The sequence below is a fragment of the Hypanus sabinus genome, chromosome 13 (assembly GCF_030144855.1).
Source record: "Hypanus sabinus isolate sHypSab1 chromosome 13, sHypSab1.hap1, whole genome shotgun sequence".
Lineage (NCBI taxonomy): Eukaryota > Metazoa > Chordata > Chondrichthyes > Myliobatiformes > Dasyatidae > Hypanus > Hypanus sabinus.
In genome coordinates this window covers 98,975,263-98,996,485 of record NC_082718.1, presented here as the reverse complement: position 1 = coordinate 98,996,485, position 21,223 = coordinate 98,975,263, and the positions used below count along the sequence as shown (strand labels likewise).

Below are 21,223 nucleotides of genomic sequence, written 5' to 3'. Positions count from 1 at the left end.
CGGCTGAAGTAGTGATGCTCGCTGTACGTTACAGTTTCCGACACCTTCTTTTTATAACTCATCTATCCCCGGCTTTAGTTGTCAAAACCACGCCTATGGAGCCATACAATTGGTCCGAAAGCGTCAAATAGCCAATCAACAGGGCTCAGCTATTCGCAACACGCACACATACACACACACACATACAGAAAGATCAGAGTTGACTGTTTGGGGAGATGCGTCTCGTCTCTGCCACCGCCAACCAGTCTTACTTTCTGTTAATGTGAAGAAAAGAAACAATAATATTATCAGTAATAATGCCATGCTTATAAAGTGGCCGTGCGACTGAGAACTGGGGAGTGAATGAACTTACCGATGAGAGAGCCAGTCATTCCGGGGACAAGTATGGCTTATCATCCGTTCTTACCTCACCGGGCACCGGACTTTTCCATGACTGCTGCGTTGGGACATCAGCCTCCGTTCTTCCCCGCGCTCGCCCTGCCGCCGAGCGGCGCCGCCTCACTAACACTCCCGGGCGCACTTAACAAGCCCATTGTGGATCAGCTTGTCGGCGCAGCTGAGGCTGGAATCGCTATATCGGCAATGGGCCACCAGCCTTCGCATCTGAGGCCTCTTAAGACTCTGGAGCCCGAGGAAGAAGTGGAAGACGACCCAAAAGTTATACTCGAAGCTAAAGATTTGTGGGATCAGTTTCACAAGCGTGGCACTGAAATGGTTATCACCAAATCGGGAAGGTAGAGCGCTTTTTATCCATCCAGGAGACGAATGCTAGCCTTTCTGACTGGAAAATCATACGATGTTTTTCTTATATTAAGTCGCGTTTAATTGTGGCACAAGATAATACATGTATCTTACTCCGTTGTAGGTTTTAAGCACACAAGATTGATTTAATTGAGAAAAGTAGCCAGTGTCCTTAATGTATAGTCTGACAAGAGGTTTTCTCACAGTTGGAAAAAAACACTTCCTGAATAATGATCCGTTTGGTGACACAGTTTGCCTCGGCTGTTAGCTTCTCGCTATCTGGAGTCACTTACTCATTGGGGAAGTGTAGCAAGGGTGTCCATACCTTTTCAATACGTCTTTGTTTTTCTGAGATGCGACAATCTTAGATCGTCCGACTAAGAAGGAAATAACCTCGGCCAAATATTTAACTTTCGTAAATAGTAGCGAATTTAATTTAAATAGATTCTTCCTTGTGATGGGAAGGTCACATGTTGTCTGAAGGGAGCCTATTGAGGAATTTGACTTAGCAGGGGTTTTATTTATCCATTCATTTGATCTGAGCAAACGCAGTATAGGAATAAGCAGCTGCATCCTAAATGGCATGCACCGGTTGCACGATCAACATCCCAAACTAATACGTAGGTTCCAAAAGAGGAATTGTAATTTATCTCTAGGGAAAGCGTATGGTAGATTGTTTCCACGACACCTGTGAGAGTAACATTTTAACTCACGCAGTTTTTTATGACACCAATTGGTGATTATAAAACCATAAATGTTACTTGTGGCCTTATACAGGTACCAGACATGCATATACTTTGGACAGAGTTGTTAATCGTTTTCTTTTCTTATTATATACTATATATTGAAAATTAAAGTGAAATATCTCCAGTTAAATCTTACTGCTTCGACAGCTTGGCATGCAAATTTAAAAAATATAAGTATTTCTAAATGTTTCACAAGACTTCCAAATATCTATTTTGCAGTATTGTTATACTTTATATAATAAAGTTAACACTACTGAGATTTGTTAAGCCAAATATTTCATAAAAGATTGTCTGACAATCTTAAATTCCAACAACAAAATACATTGCTTGTGAAGTAGAGCATATAATAAGTGACAATTTATTACTAAAGAAAGTCAATTTAACGATTTCTTACAGGAGAATGTTCCCGCCATTTAAAGTTAGGTGCACGGGACTGGATAAGAAAGCCAAGTATATTTTGTTAATGGATATTGTGGCGGCAGATGACTGTAGATACAAATTTCACAACTCACGCTGGATGGTAGCTGGAAAAGCTGACCCTGAAATGCCAAAGCGAATGTACATTCACCCAGATAGCCCAGCTACTGGTGAGCAATGGATGTCTAAAGTCGTCACTTTTCACAAGCTGAAACTGACAAACAACATCTCCGATAAACATGGATTTGTAAGTTTCATATTTTATTATGAATTAATCTCATTAGATCGAGTAGTTAAAAAAAATCGCATGGGTGGTATATTTATTTAGTAGCCTGAGCTTGAAGTGATAAGCTAAAAATATTCAATTTTTACAAAGCGCACAAAAAGCCTGTCGGCATGAGGACCATGCCTGGTTTTGCTTTTGACATTTTTCGGCGTTTTATGATTGTTCTCTTAACCTGGGGTATTGTGTCGATCGGCCATTTTGGGTATCTGAGATTCAAAATATTTGATCATTAAGGGACACGTTTGACAATTTGTTTTATAGAACAGAAAAGTAACAAGACCTAGGTCAACTCTTTAAATTCTCTGATAAGTAAATCTGGAAGTAATGGGCAGTGTCTTACAAAGGAAATATATTTTTAAATTGTTTTTTTGCCAAATCTGTCATGAATTATGCCTTGTGCTTGCTGAAGGAGGAACAAGAAACCAGCCACTGTAATAACAATGACGATAGTTGGACCTTCGTAATCAACACATATAAAGTGACATTCACAACGCAATGCAGTGGATATGTCAACATTGCTTAGGCGTGTTTAAAAATCGCTATTTAAAAAAAATTGTGGCATTGATTATTAAATTATCTTCTGACTTTGTTAATTATGATGCGGATTATTTATACGTTTATGTTTATATATACCAATACATATTAAAAAAAAGATTATTGAAGTAAATCCGTTTGTGACTAACTGTATAGGTATATTCAAAAATATATAAATCAAGTCGCATAATTTTTGTTAGCACTTAACTGCGGTGGGGAAGGCAGTACTGGAAGTTACCTCGCCGTCAGCTGTTTACGCAAATGGCCAGATCTACATTTCTGCTGAAATCTGTCCTTAACTCGTAAAAGAAATGACTGTCTATTAGTTTATGTTGTTGCTGAACAACATTAATAAGTGGTGTACATTTAAAGAGTAAAATGATATTATGCTAAAATTAGTAGCTGCAAACCAAGGGTCAGTCTGGCAGTACCCAGAGCACTGGGACAATGTGTAGAGCTGTGTTCGCTTTGAGAGTATTATAATTGTTTAATTCATTCTCCTCAGACTATTTTGAATTCCATGCACAAGTACCAACCTAGGTTTCACATTGTTCGTGCGAACGACATTTTGAAACTTCCTTACAGTACTTTTCGGACATACGTTTTCCCTGAGACAGAATTTATAGCCGTAACTGCATATCAAAATGATAAGGTGAGCAAAATATATGAAAGTTCGCAACTTGTTATAAATATAGTTTATTAGATTATATTGAATATGCACAGTAATTTAAGACATCACGTACAAAAAGATAGAAGGCCAAGTTTTTTTTTGTCTGTATAATTATTTAGTACGTTCTGGTCAGTAACGAGTTTTAGAACAGACGAAGTATTGCAATTACATTTAAACTATTGCTTGTTGAATATTCCACCTATTGCGGCGCACTTAGTTTCAGGTTTTGCAGTGTGGGTTAAATTATATGCCAGTAAACACTGCTCCTTCTGAATGTGTATGTGTGCATGTGTCGTTCAGCACTGCAAAGCAGTAGGGTTCAACGGAGTTCTAAACTGTTGTGAAATTGCAATAATTTAAAAAACAAGTGGCACATTTCGCGCCGTGTTTGGAAAGTGTGCGAATTGGGGTGAACCGCGTCGTCTGTAGGTCAAAGAGTTGCCTTTGCACAGGCATCAAGTCCATTACGATGATCAATAAATTTTAATTACTGCTGGTCATTTCGCACTAATAGTTTTGAAGAAACATCAGATTCTTGTGTTAGTAGCTAAGTCAACATTGGACTTCTAATTGATCATGCAATGTTTATTGTTTAATAAAAAGTTTCAAATAAGTGAATATTGCAGTGACCTGACAATTTCGCATCGTTGATTAAGAGAGTTTCATTTCGGACTCTTTAGTACATAAACAGATAACTAAAAGGTTATTAATTTGACATGAGGAAAGCTTAAAATCCATGCTTTGACTTTTTCAGTTTGTTTGCATATCGAGCCCATTATTAAAACGACACTGATCGCAATTCTCATTAAATTCTCTACTCCTTTCAAATGAAAATGATGTGACCACAAAGTTACTGTTGACTTTGTAGTGGGTGGGGGGGGGGGGGGGGAAGCAAATTATGCTGGAGACGCCAGGCCAACTTCATCCCTCTCCCTGATAAAGAGCGTGCTTATCTTGTACCAACTCACCCGGGATTATCATGAAAGGAGCATTTTTTATTCGAGGGCAGATATGTGATTTATACCGTGGACCTTCGCATTTAATAGTTACAAATACTCCGCACCAAAAACCATGGAGCTAAGCTCGGATCACTGTACAAGAACCAACAATTAGGGCCATCTCTGTTCATACAGTGACTTCTTACCGTCCGTTAGTGTTCAGTGGTTCTATCTCAAACGTAGAATTAAAATGCAGATAAATGCAGCAACATGGCGCACTAAGGCAAAATAGAGTAAATTGTTGGTACAGCATTACCATTGGCATATAGAATGTGGCAAAAGGTTTAACTAAATTCAACATTTTAAGTTTAACATCTCGGTATTAATACTGCGTCTGGTCACTATTCTTCATTTGTAACTTTCCTGCATAATGCTTTGAGCCTGTCAAGGTTTAATAAACATTGTTGGTACAATGTCGCATTTCCCAGCACAGGGAAGAATAAAACATGTTATTTTTACATATAGATAACCCAGTTGAAAATCGACAACAACCCATTTGCCAAAGGCTTCCGTGACACGGGGAATGGGAGGAGAGAGAAAAGGTGAGTTTGGTTCAGTCTGGGTCTATTTCTTCTTCATTATATTCTTGATGTCTAATGTGGTGGCGTCACTTTATTTTGGCGATACAGAGGATTATTACTTCTTTGCTTGTTATATTCTGAAACAGTCACGATGTTTGATGTTGGCTTTTAGTGTTATTTTAGAAGTTTTTTTTATATAGACCACGAGAAGGCTTTATCTAATATACAACATTGCCATATTAATTCTAAAGTGCTGGAGCTCTAGAACGAAATGGCAGCAGTTATTTGATGACTGAAATTGTTGTTATTGTTTATTTGTTTTTTAAAAAGGAAACAGTTGGCTATCCAGTCACTGCGAGTTTACGAAGAACAGCAGAAAGGCTCCAAAGAGAACGGAACATCGGATGATTCCTCCAATGAGCAGTCCACCTTCAAATGCTTCGCTCAGTCCGCATCTCCCGCTGTTTCCACTCCGGGGACTGCCAACTTAAAAGGTTATTATTTTGTTGGCTACACAAGGGGCCTGTTTGTTCTTTTTACAAGGCGCGACAGAGTTTGTGTTTTTTTTCTCTCTCGCCCATTATTTGGGGACATGTGTGGATTAAAGATCCTAATCACCTCATGCCATAACTAAATCCGCACACCATGCAGCTCAGACTTCTGACGTTTCCCTGGAATACTGATACTTGGGCTGAAACACCAATATTCCTTTTCAACTCAATGTAGGAATTTTTAAGAAACCTTCAGCAATTCATTCGTGTTATACATCAAATGAGTATTTGACATTACAAACAAAAATCAGGAATTCCGTTTTAGTTAAACAAAGATGCAGAAATAAACGAGAAAATGTTGGATCTATCTCCCTGTGCCGAAACGCTATTGCAAATGGCATTGGTGTTTGCCCCAGCGTAACAAATGCGTTAACTCCTGGAGTATGCGAGATGACTGTGGTGAACTTGTTAAGAAAAAGTGCCAGCACCATAGATAAGTTGGTTAGTCTACATTATTTATTATTTTTCTGTTTTCCAGGCGCTCTGCAAAGTGATGGGGAAGAAAGCGATATAGATACTAAAGATGATCCCATTCATGGGGAGACAGATTCTGAGAAACTGTCCACGACCTCCGAACAGCGAAAAGATGAGCGCAATACTATCAAATCGCATCAACGCCCCTCGGACACTATGAGCAGAATTAGAGAACATGAAAGCGCTAGGACTGATAAGAGTTTGGCGGATTTGCAGCCTAGCCCGACAAACACTTCCTCCAGCACTATAGTGGTTAATGGCGAAGGATCGGAGATCAAAAGCCCAGTCAGGAACCATCAGAAAGGAGAGGAATCCAGTGCGTTGAGCAAAGAGGCTTTTTCACCCCTAACCGTGCAGACGGACAGCATCTCACACCTGAACCACGGACCTTTACAAAACTTCGCCTTTTCTCACAATTTATCTGGTCAGCACTTCTTTACCCCACTGGGCGCAGGACATCCCCTTCTCTTGCACCCTAGCCATTTTGCTATGGGTGGGGCCTTCCCAAATATGGCAGCAGGTATGGGCCACCTTCTGGCCTCCATGTCAGCCTCCGCGGGCGGGATCGGCAGCTTGGACCCCCTAGCTTCTTCACAGCAGGGATTACCTGGAGGATCAGCGGCCGCTCTACCCTATCATCTCCAGCAGCACGTTCTTGCCTCTCAGGTATGCCTATATCTTGCTTGTGTCTCTCCTAACTATGACGATTCTCTCTCTGCATGCTGAAATGGATTTAAAATTCATTTAAATAAGGAACTACTCGCTAGAAGTAAACTTACATGACAGATGTAATAAATATAATCTATTTAAGATAGCAGAGTCACGTAACGACAAAACAGTGCAAGTGCATGATCTTTAAAAAATAATTTGCAAAGGCATTGGTACGGTTTCAATGCGCCCAGTGGCTTCATCCTGTGATTTTTCAACCATTATTTGGAATATTCAGTTAGAACATCTCGCTACAAACGTACTAATGCTTGCTCTGTGCAGTCGGGGTACATCGCATTTTATATTCGTCAACGGAAATGATACCCTGACTGCGAGGAGAATATTGGTAAAGCCATGTGCGGGGTAAACCTTCCCACGGTGTGTCTTTACACCTCGGCTGCCAGCGTTTACGCTGTGCCGGATTCCGTCAATTAACGGCGCAGATCACTGCATGAAGTGTAATTGCCTTTCCGCTCTGGCAGGTCAGCTTATCGGTAAACGCGGGCTACATCTGATGCATTCAGTATTAGCGGTAATTATAAACTACCTTTTCTTATTACATTGACAGGGTCTTGCGATGTCTCCTTTTGGTAGTCTTTTCCCTTACCCCTACACCTACATGGCGGCTGCGGCCGCTGCGTCCATGCCTGCTGGAGCTCCTACATCAGCTGCGTCGTCCATACATCGCCACCCGTTCCTCAGCGCCGTCCGGCCTCGCTTGAGGTATAGCCCTTACACCTTCCCCGTCCCCGGAATGGACAGCAGCAGTTTGCTGACTACCACCGTGCCATCAATGTCCACCCCAGGCGAGGCTAAAGTCAACAGCATGGCAACAAGTCCTGTGTCGGCGGGCCTAGACTCGGGCTCGGAGCTCAACAGCAGGTCCTCGACTCTCTCCTCGGGATCCGTCTCCCTGTCTCCGAAGCAGTGTTCAGAGAAGGAAACGTCCAGCGAGCTGCAGAACATCCAGCGTCTGGTCAGTGGACTGGAAACCAAACAGGATCGGTCGACCAGGAGCGGTTCCCCCTGATAGGACGGCGAGAGCCGAGAGCCAGCGAGGCTTTGCATGTCATACGCGTATTATCTGGTTTCTTTTTTAATGCTAGTGTAGAGCCTTGATCATATCGAGTTTCCCAGATTAGCAACAAAAAGTAGCCGAAAAGTGGAAGATGGGGATTTCCAGACACCATCCGTAGTTGGGTTGTAGATGTCAATCTGCTTTTCATATATATGCAATAACAGAAGGAAACGGAGACTATTATAAAGTATTTAAATAATTATTTGATAACGTGTAAATATACTGAAATTAGAATACACGAAATTATTCTTTAATTTATTGTTGTTGTACATACATCTGTATATAAGGCTGCAAGCCTTTATTCGCTAGTCATACCCATTTCAATTCAACTCCTTATTAATCAGAGTGCCGGCATTGTTACCACTATTTTACCTAGTAATGTACCTTCCTACATTAAAACAAAACCTTTGTAGAGTACAAGATGTGCCATTTTTAGCTTTTACCATTGTTTCAGTGTTAAAGTGCTACTGTCTTTACAGTTCGGAGTAACAAAAAAATGGGCTCACATGTTGCTTAAAAAGTAATGAGGACGCTGTTGGGGGGGGGGGAGGGTGGGCTTCTTGGTGTGTCCAGACGAATAGAAATTTTATGCTTACAGCTTGAAAGTGCCGAGAGTTTAAAAAAAAAACTAAATGAAGGTATATTTTGTGTTATAAAATACTGAATTTTCTTGGTTTCCTTGTACTATTGGTTTCACTTTGAAGTTCTCATAAAATGTTTCAATAAATTTTTATCCAAGTCTCTTGTACTTGTTATTCCTATCAACTGCTCAGAGTAATCTGTAGAAGATGAGTTTGGTGGGGTGATTGTATTACTTGATAATTGGCTTTAAAAATGTTCACTTACTGTTAGGTGTGAAATTTCTTGCAAGCAGTTCTATCAATTTTCAAGGTATTGTCATGGGTCCTCCTACATTGTTATACCTGCCTTCTACACTGTGATGGATTTCTTTATTTACCTCACGTGCTGTCGATTATCTCTCCCTTTCCACAGTGTTACATGCCGCCCTGTATTCATCGTCCCACTGCATACTACTGACTCTTCAGTTCGTAACATCGTTCTTGACAATATGCGCTTTGTCTGCAATATCGTTACTTCTCTGTTCGGTAAACTCATTATCAATCCTAAATATTCTCCCTTCCTACCACAGACCCAATCCCCCACTGCTTTGTGTATCTTCGTCATTGTATTTCCTAATTTATTTCTATAAACGTTTCTTCTCTCTGTGATAAGTACACCCCATTCACACTGTGCCAGGTAACCTTTCCATTGTATCGTGAAAACTCAATATTCTTCCAATAGTATTACTCACGTGAAGCTGCCTTGATAAGCTTTCTCAATGAATTACACACACCATTCCCCAATTGTTAAACTTTCTCCCCCCCCCACTGTAAAATTCATGGACTCAATGATTCCCTAAAACCTCAACGAAACAAGTTGATGGCATTTCTATTCCCTTTTGCGGCAGCAATTCAATTATTATTCTTGCCCATCCGTGGACAAAAAGCGGTAGTTTTACTTGACAGAATTTTTCAAGTTAAAAGTGCAACACTGGTTTTAAAAATGCCACCCTCTCTGACATCACAATTCTAGAGCCGAGATCTGAGGTTAGAATTTGTAAGTGAACATGCTACATACATGTTCGCAAGTATTTATTTTATGTCGTATAATAAAGTCAAATATTCAAATCTGTATTTTGGTTTTTGACCTAATAGAAGCACAAGACACTTAAAAAATTCTCAGTACGACGTTTCTGAAAATAAATGTTTAAAAAAAATTATGGTCACATAAAGATACAAAATATAATGTCAGTTTCATTAAGCGAAGGGAAATCCCTAGAGCGAAAGGGCAGCCGGGTTGCAGACTACCATGATTGTTCTCTTAGTTATGACAATGTGCAACTCTCGTCAGAATAGTTTAATTTTAAATCCAATTACGGACAGTAACATGCGATTGTTTATGTAACCAGGTTAGCGAAAATCCATTTAGAAAATGTTTTTCAAGACGTCATCCCTTGAAAACTTATTAAATGGTTAGAAAGCACAATGTTTAATACAGAAGAGCTCCTTAAGCAGAAGGTGACGTGGGAACAATGTCCACTGACCTGTTGATGATTGTGTTAATAAATAACTTTAGCGGCGCTCCTGTATCAGGGTAAACAATGCGCTAAGCTTGTTTTATCATTGTGTATCATTCACCTGGCGCCTCTGCTGATTCAATGTGTGATTGCGGAAGGTAGGGATTTTTCCCTGGTCACTGAGCGCCACCTAGGGGTTAGCAGTCTGAAGAATCTCAGTGACCCGGGCAAAGTGTAAAGGTCACTTCATGGTCAGTCTACATACAGACTCGCCTGTCTAGATATGTAATTGAAAATCGTTTCATTAGGACTTAGGATATGATTTTCTTGGGGAGGGGGAGGGGAGGGTTTGACAGACTATGACGCGGAGCATAATCATTGCATTGTTCCCATACCAATATCTCAAAGTTGGCCAGATGTTTCGACGAACATTATTCAAAAAATTCAATATAGTATATACGTATTCTTCATAGCACCGGTAGCTATATAAAATACAAACGAAGAAAAACGAATGAAAATATATTTCAATGTAATTGATTTAAGACATAACCGGAAGATTCAATATTCTTTGAGACTGCCTACATTTGAAAATCTTCGTGTCTGGAGAAGCTCAAATTAATGCGGTAGTGTGGTCTGATAGCTCAATATGCAGCCCCTGCATGTTACTGAGGAGGTATGCTATGAATCGAAACCATTTAATTTCCCGTAGGGCCCTTTTTTATTTAATTATTGTGCGTCCGCCAAAGTATTGAATCATTATCCTTACGCTGTTGTTTTTCATTTACTAGTGATCGTATAATAGTAAACGCTGACAAAAAGTTTTAATTATTTGCCAAACTCTTCTTTATCTACCGAGATGCCTTCTGTTTCAAAATTTAACTTAAGTCATTCTGATCTGCATGTGGGCTTCTGCAGGCTTGTCAGGTGAAGAATCCAATATATAGAAAACCTAAAAAAATAAAACTACCTTGCAAAATAAAAATCGGCGTGCGAGATTGTCTGAATTAATCTTCGTGTAGGGAAAAGAATAGAATGGAAATTTGCCAAAAAGCAAAATAATTAAACTGTTACTGAAGAACAAATTTAAATAATACTACGTGATGTTCGGGAGACTACTAAATAGGTAGTCGCGCCTACTAATAGAGTACATACGACGATAATGATCAATTTTGAGGACCACGCGTAGTTAATGTCGATGTGATGTGTGTTCTCCTCAGCCTCATTCTATTACTCAGCCGGGTCAGAGCCGGCCGGCCGGCAGATTTACTGCAGCCGATGAAGCGTGAGGCGCCATCTATAGGGAGGTGTCAATTAGTTTGTTTCAGTCGGAGCGACAAGCCTTTCCTTTTGGCAACCGGTTCGCTTAACAGAAGCCTGACGCCGGGGTGTCCAGCCGCACTGACCCTTTCCACACCTCGAAACAATGGCAAGGGGCCAAGGCCGCATTGCTTCCAGGCTTGAAAGTCCCCTCAGCTGCAGACTCTGCTCACCCACTGAACGTTGCCCAGGGGCACGGCTTCATTCAGGATAGTCGGAGCACAAATCGGTCTTCAAATTGGCTCTGGCTCGCGTCGGGGTCATAACAAAGAGGTTGACCGAGCATTCTCAGTGCATTGGACCGGTGGACTGAACACGCGCATTCATTCCACACGGTGGAGCTCCAGCACCAGATGACTTCCATAACTGATCTGCAAAAGCAGTAACTATTTTGCGGAAAAGGAACGGGGATCCTGTACCGGGTCTGTCGCCTTGGGACCGCCTTAAAAAAAAATAAGACGGCTCGTCCCGCAGTTGGGGACATTATGAAAGGACGGCTGAACACAAAGCGTCCGGTAACAAATCTTTTACCATCGTCTTCCGTAGACGAATCTTTATTTTGCGCTTTATCTCGTGTAAACAGTTGTGTTCAGATGCACAGATCGCTTGATAAATTTTAAGTTGGTCTCAAGTTTTGGTAGCACTTGAACAATATAATTATCTGATCCCATTTTCTTTCGTGGGATGTTAATATAAACATGATTGCGGGGAACAACAGCAACTTATTGAAGGGCACGATACAAAAGAAGTGGATGACATTTTCTGATAGAGCAAATCGCTGCATAGTTACGGACCGTGTCACACGGACAATATACAGTAACGTTTTGGTTTAGATAGCATACGTGCGCCAAAGTCACTGACCAGCTGTCGGACAGAGGGTGGAGTTTTCTGTGCACCTGATACCATCAACATGTTGGACCAGCAACTGGGAATTGTCTCCAAATTGCAGACGAGTTTCCTCGTGGCTGCCCCAGATCAAACGTCAGCCCTGGCTAACGTGCAACAACTGCTTCCATTCCTGCAGCGCTTTCACCACCGGGACACGCCCCGAAATAATCCCCAAAGGGAGCTTCACAGAATCAAATCATGATCGTTGAGGCGAATGACTGGTTAAACCGTTCTTACAGAAAATAAGACAAAGTCCAGAGATGAGGGGGGGAAAAAAGATAATGGAAACACGTAGTAAAGTGTGGAATGTATTTAAAAAAAGTAAATTTTCTGTTGAGAGTGAGGGCGGTGGCTGGAAAGGGAAAAGGAAGGAATTCACCTTAATGAAATAAAGGTGCGTGAGAGTGGGTACCGGCAGTAGGGGTTCAAGAATAATTAGAGGTTGCTATTCCTGATCTTTGGCATTATAAAGTAAGATTCGGGACCTAGAGGAGGACAAAGCTAGAGAGAATAATAGGGGTTTTCATCCTTGAGAAGAAAAACTGAGTAAGTTGAATATTCCACGTCTTAATGAAATATATTTCACGACTAAATTACGAAAATGACAGTGATTGAATGTCAAGCTTTGTGAATTTAACTCAGTTTTTTAGTATGGGCACCGTTTCTCCCTCTCCTTAGGTAGTCCCCTCATCACTGAGGATGGCTTATTCCCACTCAGATTTTGGGGGTTCTCTGGGGTGGCTGATGAAATTAATGTAGGAACTGGAGATTTGTTCCCCAGTAGGACAGCTGGTTGCCAACAGGGGGTGGGTAGTTTCTCGTTCGTTTAGTCCCCAATTTATGCGTGGTTTCTGTGTGCTTCCAATGCATGGCCTATAAAGACCATACAACATAGGGGCAGAATTAGACCATTCGGGACACAAGAGCAGAATTAGGTTACTCCTCCAAGTCTGCACCAGAAATTAATTATATTTCTTTGTGGGCCTCAGTGTAGTGAACATTGGCCAGAGAGAGGGTTTGCATCTGCTTCCAGTGAACAATGCCTACAAGAACAAGGCCAGCTGTCTCCCTCTGCCAGGTATTACTGACCCAGGTGTGACAATAAATAAGCTTCTGCAGTGGAGGATATGGGTTTGTCTATCAGGTAATGTGAGCACAGCTGTTTGTCTAAGATAAAATGCAAAATAAAATAATAGTTGTAATGATATTGATGACATTGGTTTTGGAGACTGTATACTCAGCTGTTATTTTATGGTGTGCACTATGTTGTTCTGTTGCCAAAGAACTGAAACGTGAAGTTGTCCACACATGGTTGGAATGTACTGCTGTACTATGAATTTCTGAATTTTAGTAGCATGAATATAATGTCCTATCTCTATTTGGGCATAAAAGAGCCTTTCCAGTTTTAGTTAGTCTATTAATATATGACCATAAGATATAGGAGCAGAATTAGGTCATTTGGCTCATCGAGTATGCTCCACCTTTTCTTCGTTGCTGATGAAGTGAAATTCAGTGATGCCCAAACAAGAGGTAGAAGTTGAGATCTGGAAGAATTAGGAGTTATAACGCTTGCACCTTCCAAAAAGAGATTAAGCCAATTCTGTCTTGCCAAAATTTACATCAATGATATTATATTTCCTCCCATGCCTCACTGGCACACCGGGCGACAACCTTACCATTTCTGTAGCATTTGTCTGTTTTGTGAGACCGAGTTGCTAATTTGACACTCGGTCCAGCATGGGTGGAAAATATACAGAGCCAGCTGGACTCGGGCTACTGTCTACCTCTGACTCATGTCCCTTTAAGAAGTCAGGGCCAATCATACATGTCATACCCCAACTGGCTTCTCAAGATTGGAGCAGCTATCGTCTCCTCCTTGACCAGGTTTACAGGTGAAAGAGCAGATCATGACAAGAAACTCTTAATAAGGAAGTGTGTCAAGAAAGCAGTAGTGCTCTTCAGCTCCTCAAAAATATTGGGTATAGTGCTGACCCCACCACTTTATTCTCATCCCTGGTGATCATCACCCTCCTCTAGAATAAGGTACATCCAGTTTTCCTAAAGTTGTATTTTGCAATATCAGATTGACTAGAGATAATATGGTGTGGAGTAATAAAGCTATAACTTATTACATGTATGCAACAATAACTTTTGTGGGCATATGGTCAAGATGATGGATCACTGCTTCTGATGTATAATAAAGAATACAGCATTTTAGCCACACTGAAATTGATTATCATTCAATACTGTCATAGAAGAAATTACTTTTGCATTTAAAAACAAAGTTGGATAATACAATTCAACAAAAGCTCTAATTACATTTTATTAGCATATGCATATATGTATACAGGAATCTGTTTTGTGTGTTTAAATATCAGAATAAAACAGCACTTTCCCACACGCCCAAAGAAAGCCTAAAGCAGATATGAGTGGAGTAAAGAGCCTTTTACACATGATATATGAAACATTGGGGCACTATTTATTTTTTCATAAAGTTTGGGGGAAAAATGCACAAGTACTATAAATAAAACTATCCTGAAAGCATTTGTACTAACTTACCATAATTCAATGGGTACACTTTCGAATATTTGCAGAAGTACGGTAACGTTGAGCATGGGGAATGTGCACCATCCAGAGAGAGAGGGAAGTTAGTGAATGCTTTAGATGTTTAAACAGCCATGGCCTTAAATTACACTGTGAGAAATTTAATATACCAACGCTGTATGACATGCAGTTGTTTGCTATTTTAATAAAACGCTAATCCGTTTAAGGTGAAGATGTTAAGTGGTTTGTTTAACATTACGTATTTGAATAGCATAATTTCAAGTGCTATCTGTTGAGCATTAAATCCATTCTTATACAAGTAGTTCATATTCTTCTGTTTCACACAGCAGGTTTATTAGATAAAACAATATTTAATATAATGATAATATAAGTATTTTAGATATCCAATTTTTAAAAAGACTTAAAATTTGACTTCTGTACAGATTTTCAACTTGAACCTAAGGTAAAACTGCTCCTATAAATCAGCTATCTCTATGGATTCTCCCTAATTTCTATCAAGATCAATGGAATTGAAAAGTCAGCATATTGTTTAATAGTTCCAGTTTAGGATAGCAAATTTAAAATAAGCCCCACCATTTCCATCTCATCATTCATATGATCATAACATTTGATCAAGTTTTTTACATCACAGTTATTTGGTACTACTTTTAATTAAAACAAATTTTTTTTTAACTTAAACAATGAGAAAAATCCATTTGGTTTATGGGGAAATATTTATTTTTAACTTTTTATTTAGAGATCCAGCACAGTAAAAGGCCCTCCTGGCCCAACGAGCCTGTGCTGCCCAATTAAACCCATGTGACAATTAGCCCATACATCTTTGGAATGTGGGAGAAAATCAGAGCACCCAGAAGAAACCCACACGTTCATGGGAAGAATGTACAATCTCCTTACTGACAGCAACAGGAGTTGAACCCAGATCATTGATACTGTAATAGCGTTATGCTAACTGCTACACTATTGTGCTGCTCCAAAGAACTAAATATAAATATTATCAGCTCAATATACTGCAAATCATTCACATAAGATTAGGTCTAATTACATTACATAGCCCTTGAATTTATGCTGTGGAAATAATGTTTTAAAAAAAATTAACGTGCTAACTCTAACTAGAATATTGCTCTGTAATCTAAAAAATAAATTATTTCACACATTAATATTCACTAAGATTAATTTCAAGGCCATGCTTATTTAAAACACTAAAGCCCTTTCTAAATTATTTTTATTATAATCTTTTGCTGATAATTAGTAGGCAAGGATGCTTTGGACGGATGAGAGAACATTCGTTGCATATGATCTTACATGAGGTGTTGTTAGTCTGAGACCAGCAGCTGCAGAATTGCTTCAGAGATTACTTATTCCCTTACAGTGAATCTGACATTTAGGAGTAGGGTCAGTATGCTGATAATGTTTAAAGATTTGGAGTGTCGATAGAAGATTCACTTAATCCTTTTAAAAATAAATTTATTTACTGCAAACATTTTAATTTAAAATTTTGAATGCATATATTAAATATATTATATGTTAAAGGTGTGTACAACTTCATGCATCCCAGACAACCATAATACACAAAGCTATTTCAGGTTTTGATTAAATGGTGCTTGTGGGAAGAGAAGAGTCCATGGAGATTTTTGGCTACATTATTTGCTGCAGGGGATTATTTAGCCTCTACAGGCCCAGTGAATTGCATTACACAGCTGCAGTATTCTAATGTGTCTATCACTATTTCATAGCATACCTCACTTTTCCACTTCAGCACTTAACCTTTATATAAACAAAACAGCTGTTACTGAAAATCAGGGAAAAACGTAACATTCTTCTTACCCTAATATCAGTGATAGGTCTGTAGCTCGACAAAGATCACTCATACTTACCCCTTGGCAAAGGACACTGAAGACAAGATTTATTATTTAAGGTGAGCCTGGAGATACCTCACACATAAAGAAAAACTTCTCTTTTTTTTAAGATTGATCCATCAAACATCTTAAAATGCACAACACACCAAAAAACTGACCAACCTAAACCATGCCAAGTTTATGCTCTGCTCTAAACCTCTCCAATCTTCCCTTGTATGACATAATAGGGATCACATTTTTTCCTTCTTTCCAATGTATGCCTTTTCAACCATTGATGAGTGTAATCTTCTCATTCACATTCCTGAATGAATTCTTTGATTTCCAAACTACTGCAGAAACTATTGGTGACTTCATTATGTGAATAACTTATTGACTTGCTATTGCCTTCATGAAAACTTACTTTTGCAAAAAAAAATGACTTTGAAGAAAACTACTGGGTCCCCCATTTGACCTTCCTTTTCAAGAAGAATCCTGACCATTCCTGATTCCTATAAACCACATTTTTTATATCATCCATTGTTTTTGCATACTTCTGTATTTTATCCATAATGTGGCAAGCAAAATCGTACAGTGAATTTCAGGTGTCGTTTAAATTAGACTAGATACACGATTAGTATAAATGTACTCATTTATTGAACCATAATTCTAGTTTATGGTCTTTTCAGGCCATATCATTATTATTAATAATTTTTATATTTGAACTTCAAGATTTTGTTGCTCCTCTATATTTAAATACTACTTTTCTATGTATTATTTGGCCTCCTTATTTTTTCTAGTAGAAATATGTTATCTCATCCTTGCCTGTGCTACCACTCATTTCAAATTATAACCTAACCCATAAACTTATTTATGTTTCTTGTACTTAGATACAGACCTGCAGAGTGTTTTCCGTTAGCATATCCTGTTTCCTAATTTTAACAACCCCGCTGATTTTTCTTTTTATTTTAAACCTTTAGTATTTGTGAGTGTCAGTGATCCTCCCACTGAACGTTGATAATCCATTTCCTGCCTTCTGTTCTGTTAAGAGTTTGCCTTCACCTACTCTGCTTTCAGTCTCGAAGCCAATATCTGTTCCTTCTGTTACCCAACCCTGATGCGACACTCTCAATTTCATTAGTTTATGAAGACTTTTTTTCTGAAATTTAGATACATTACTTATATTGCGCTATTTTTGTCCACTCATTATTCAAAGCACCATAAATCATTTACAAAGTCATATACATACATAACTTGAGTATACCAGTTTAACTTTAGAAATAGCAGGTAGGAATTTAACATTTGGGCCAGTAACTGCAATGATTTAATGGAGAAGCACGATAGGATGGTATTAAAAATATACATCTATGGGTGAATTACTTAGTTTTGTTCCCCTATCCCCTCATTCACATGGTCACACAAACTACCATAGTTACAAATTATATAAAAATATTTGCAAATCTTTATAGTGTAATGGAGAGAAAGCTACATGGAAGATGATCGGGTTTTCATTTTCCTCCTACAAACAGGCCAATTCTTGCTTCTTGCAGGAAAAGTTATATTTTGTGATATTAACAACTTCATCAAATGCTAGTAATAAATTAAGGTGGCATTGCAACAATAATTTCCAAGCATACATTTCATAATGAGCAGTTTATCCTGTGATTCTAGAGGAAGTAATTAACAGGGAAATTGCTTTGTACTTCATGTGCTTGTGAAGACATTAAAAACATAAAATATATCTCATTGTGCCTGGTCCAATATAATAATTTTTATTTATATACTGTTTTTAATGTGGGATACCAACCTATGTATTTTATGAAGCAAAACTATTAAGAATGAATGCTTGGTGAGTTAATAAAGTTGAAAGATCGATTTCGAGGTGGGTTTTAAGAGTGGAAATGAAAGTGCCAAAGAAACTTAGCAGAATAGTCCAGGATAAAAGCACGTGAAGGCACTCCCAACAACTGCAGCAGAAGAAGACAGATGAAAGGGAAGTAGGTTAGTCTTGCAGGAGGCCAGAATCAAAGAATAAAAGCAATTAAATTATCTGTTGTAATAAAATATTTGCTCTGTGGGTGACATGGCAGCATGGCAGTTCAGATCATTTTACAGCACCAGTGATCTTGGGTTTAAATCCTGTTGCAGTCTGTAAGATGTTTGTATGTTCTCCCTATGATCACCAGTGTTTCCTCGAGCTCTGTGGTTTTCTCCCACGTTCCAAAGACGCGTGGGTTAGTAAAATGTGGGCATGCTACGTTGGTGCCAGCGGATCTTCAGACTGTGTTGATCATCAAAGCAAATCAAGCATTATGCTCTATGTTTTGACGTACATGTGACAAATAAAACTAATCTAATCTAGAAGGATGACTCACATATTCTAATGCAGTTGCAAGGATGATTTGCAAATTAGAGGCTCAAGCAGAGATAAAGTAAGATGAGAAATAATTTATTCATGGATAATTTTTGGAAGGTTATTTTTGTAACTGTGTCGCTGCAAAAACTTGAGACCTGTGCAGTAGCACTGTTGGAATCAAGCCATAACCATCTACGTTTGTTCTCCACAGTGATGGAGCTTGTAAAAATAATTTATGTTGTGCTACTTATGCAGTATAAACTCCTCATCTTCCCCTGTCTACAACTTTGGGCCATTGCAGGACTACCTTCCAGCTACACCCTTGCCAAGGCCTATGGAAATATTTGTGTGTGTTAATTCAGCAGCTTATCTTGCCATAAGTGGTAAAAAATTACATATTTCCAGCATTTTAATAGCAGGTTATTTTTACAATTTAGTGGTCAGACTTTACTGTAAAATATGAGTTTTCTTATACTATGTGGTAACTTTGTCTATTGATTGAGATGCTGAATGATTTGCATGTCAGCCAGGACTTTCATCTAGGCATGCCCTTTTCTATCATAACAAGGATGATTTTGACTTGTTTCTGATATTTGGCCTTCATCTAATCAATGGCAAGGCCCAATGTTGCATTGACGTTTTGTGAATTTGGATCATGAGTAGAGCAGTGGGCATTAGAATGAAGAAATGGGCTGCAATATACTGACTTTCAGCCACCAATTCTGTGGAGAACTGTTGGCTTGGTTTATCGAGCTCCCCCTTTCTGCATCGGCACTTTGGAACACAAAGGTCAGGAACAAACTGGATTTGACATCCCAGTCCACCGCTGACATAGTGCAGAGCATTATACTCCAGGCTGGATGCATCTTGCTTCTGACCCCACTGCTTTATGCCTGGGCAGATTACTGTATGTATCAGAAGCTTAATCTTTTCATCGATGTGCCTTACTTTGATTAAAAAGGTAAGTTTAGGTTGATGAGACTTAATGAATTACTTAATTATGTTTAGAGGACTGAAAGATGTTAGTAAGTAAATTTAGATTTTCTTTACTTTTAAATTATTTTTATGCCTTTAAATTGTCATGATCAATGATATTTTAAAGTAAAGCTAAGATCCTTTTGACAGCAGCAAACTTTCAGAAAATCACGTGTAGGGTGGAGTCTCTAACCACTGCTCAAACATTACCATTGTCCCACTTAATGGGATGGTTATGACAGCAAGGACACCCCCAAGGCTGCACAAAGTACATCCAGCACAGGTACCAACCCAGAATGAGCATGATCTAATCAATTTGGTACGCAGAGAACTGGGAAAGATAACATCACCATACTAAGGTGTAGCTCAGGCATTGACAGTTGCAAAATTAAGTGACAGGACAGCATGTGCAGAACTACACAAGAGGCGATAAATAAGGTTGTCAGCCCTCAGATGTATCTACAGAGTATTATTAATAACAGAGTCCTGGATGACATTGGGAACTGAGCAATGCAACCACAAACAATAGGAAGGATCAAAATGTAAGGGATCAGACAGTGTCGATTAAATAAACCATTATTCTACTTGAGAGGTGAAATATGGGACCTAGGTCAATCAATCACCCAAGGCTCCTGTTTCCCTACTGCCCCTCCCATTGTACTGGCTATCTCCCTTTTGTCCCCTAATTCCCAATGCAGGGTCTTTTATCCAAACCATCACCAATTCCTTACCCCCTCTCAACCCCAACCACAGAGGCTGCTGAACAGTTGAGTTCCTCCAGTGGATTGTTTGTTGCTCCAGATTCCAGCATCCGGAGCATCTCTGTGACTCCAGAATGGGATCCTTTAGTTAGAATCAAAATGAGTGACTACTGAACTTCAGGTCACCAAATATTGGGAGGGAGATTATGGATGGATGAAAGAATGTGTACAGCACACATTTTACAACAAAGTACAAAAACTACAGAGGATTGGTAATAATAGTTATTAATGATTCCAATTCAGCATATATGTAAAGCCAAAGAAAGGCAAGTCTTTAACCGGGAAGGAGTACTAATGAATTTTCCTGATAACAATTTGCCACCCCTATGTTGAAGAAAGAAGCATTGTTTCAAGTCTGTGGAATAAAGATTTTTTTTAGTGGAACATTTTTTTGTTCGAAGCTCAAAGTAAATTTATTAAAGTACATATATAACTCGGAGATTCATTTTCCTGCAGGATTTCTCAATAAATTCATAACCAAATAATAACCATAACAGAATCAAGTAAATGGCCACACCAACTTGGGCACTCAACCAGTGTATAAAAGACAACTGTGCAAATACAAAAATTATTAATAATAATCATAATAAATAAATATACAATAAATATTGAGAACATGAGATGAAGAGTCCCTGCGAGTGAGTCCATAGGTTGTGGGAACATTTCAGTGATGGAGTAAGTGAAATTGAGTGAAGTTATCGCTTTTGTTTCCAAAGCCCTTTGATTGA

General features: G+C 39.0%; 1 protein-coding gene across 1 annotated transcript; it reads left to right on the top strand.

The window, feature by feature from the left end:
- Positions 1–190: 190 nt before the first annotated feature.
- tbx3a (T-box transcription factor 3a) lies at positions 191–9,364 on the top strand. Its single transcript, XM_059988292.1, has 7 exons — positions 191–734; positions 1,884–2,151; positions 3,230–3,376; positions 4,858–4,934; positions 5,244–5,407; positions 5,943–6,604; positions 7,215–9,364. The coding sequence occupies exons 1-7, from the start codon at positions 343–345 to the stop codon at positions 7,674–7,676; spliced, it is 2,172 nt and encodes a 723-aa protein (XP_059844275.1). The 5' UTR covers positions 191–342; the 3' UTR covers positions 7,677–9,364.
- The last annotated feature ends 11,859 nt before the right edge of the window (positions 9,365–21,223 follow it).

What these genes read in the sequence shown, in the direction of transcription:
- tbx3a (XM_059988292.1), top strand. Translation starts at nt 343, where the DNA reads ATGAACTTACCGATGAGAGAGCCAGTCATTCCGGGGACAAGTATGGCT. An exon ending in TCTCCGATAAACATGGATTT is followed by an intron (nt 2,152 to 3,229) that starts GTAAGTTTCATA and finishes CATTCTCCTCAG; the next exon opens with ACTATTTTGAATTCCATGCA. An exon ending in AGCACGTTCTTGCCTCTCAG is followed by an intron (nt 6,605 to 7,214) that starts GTATGCCTATAT and finishes TTACATTGACAG; the next exon opens with GGTCTTGCGATGTCTCCTTT.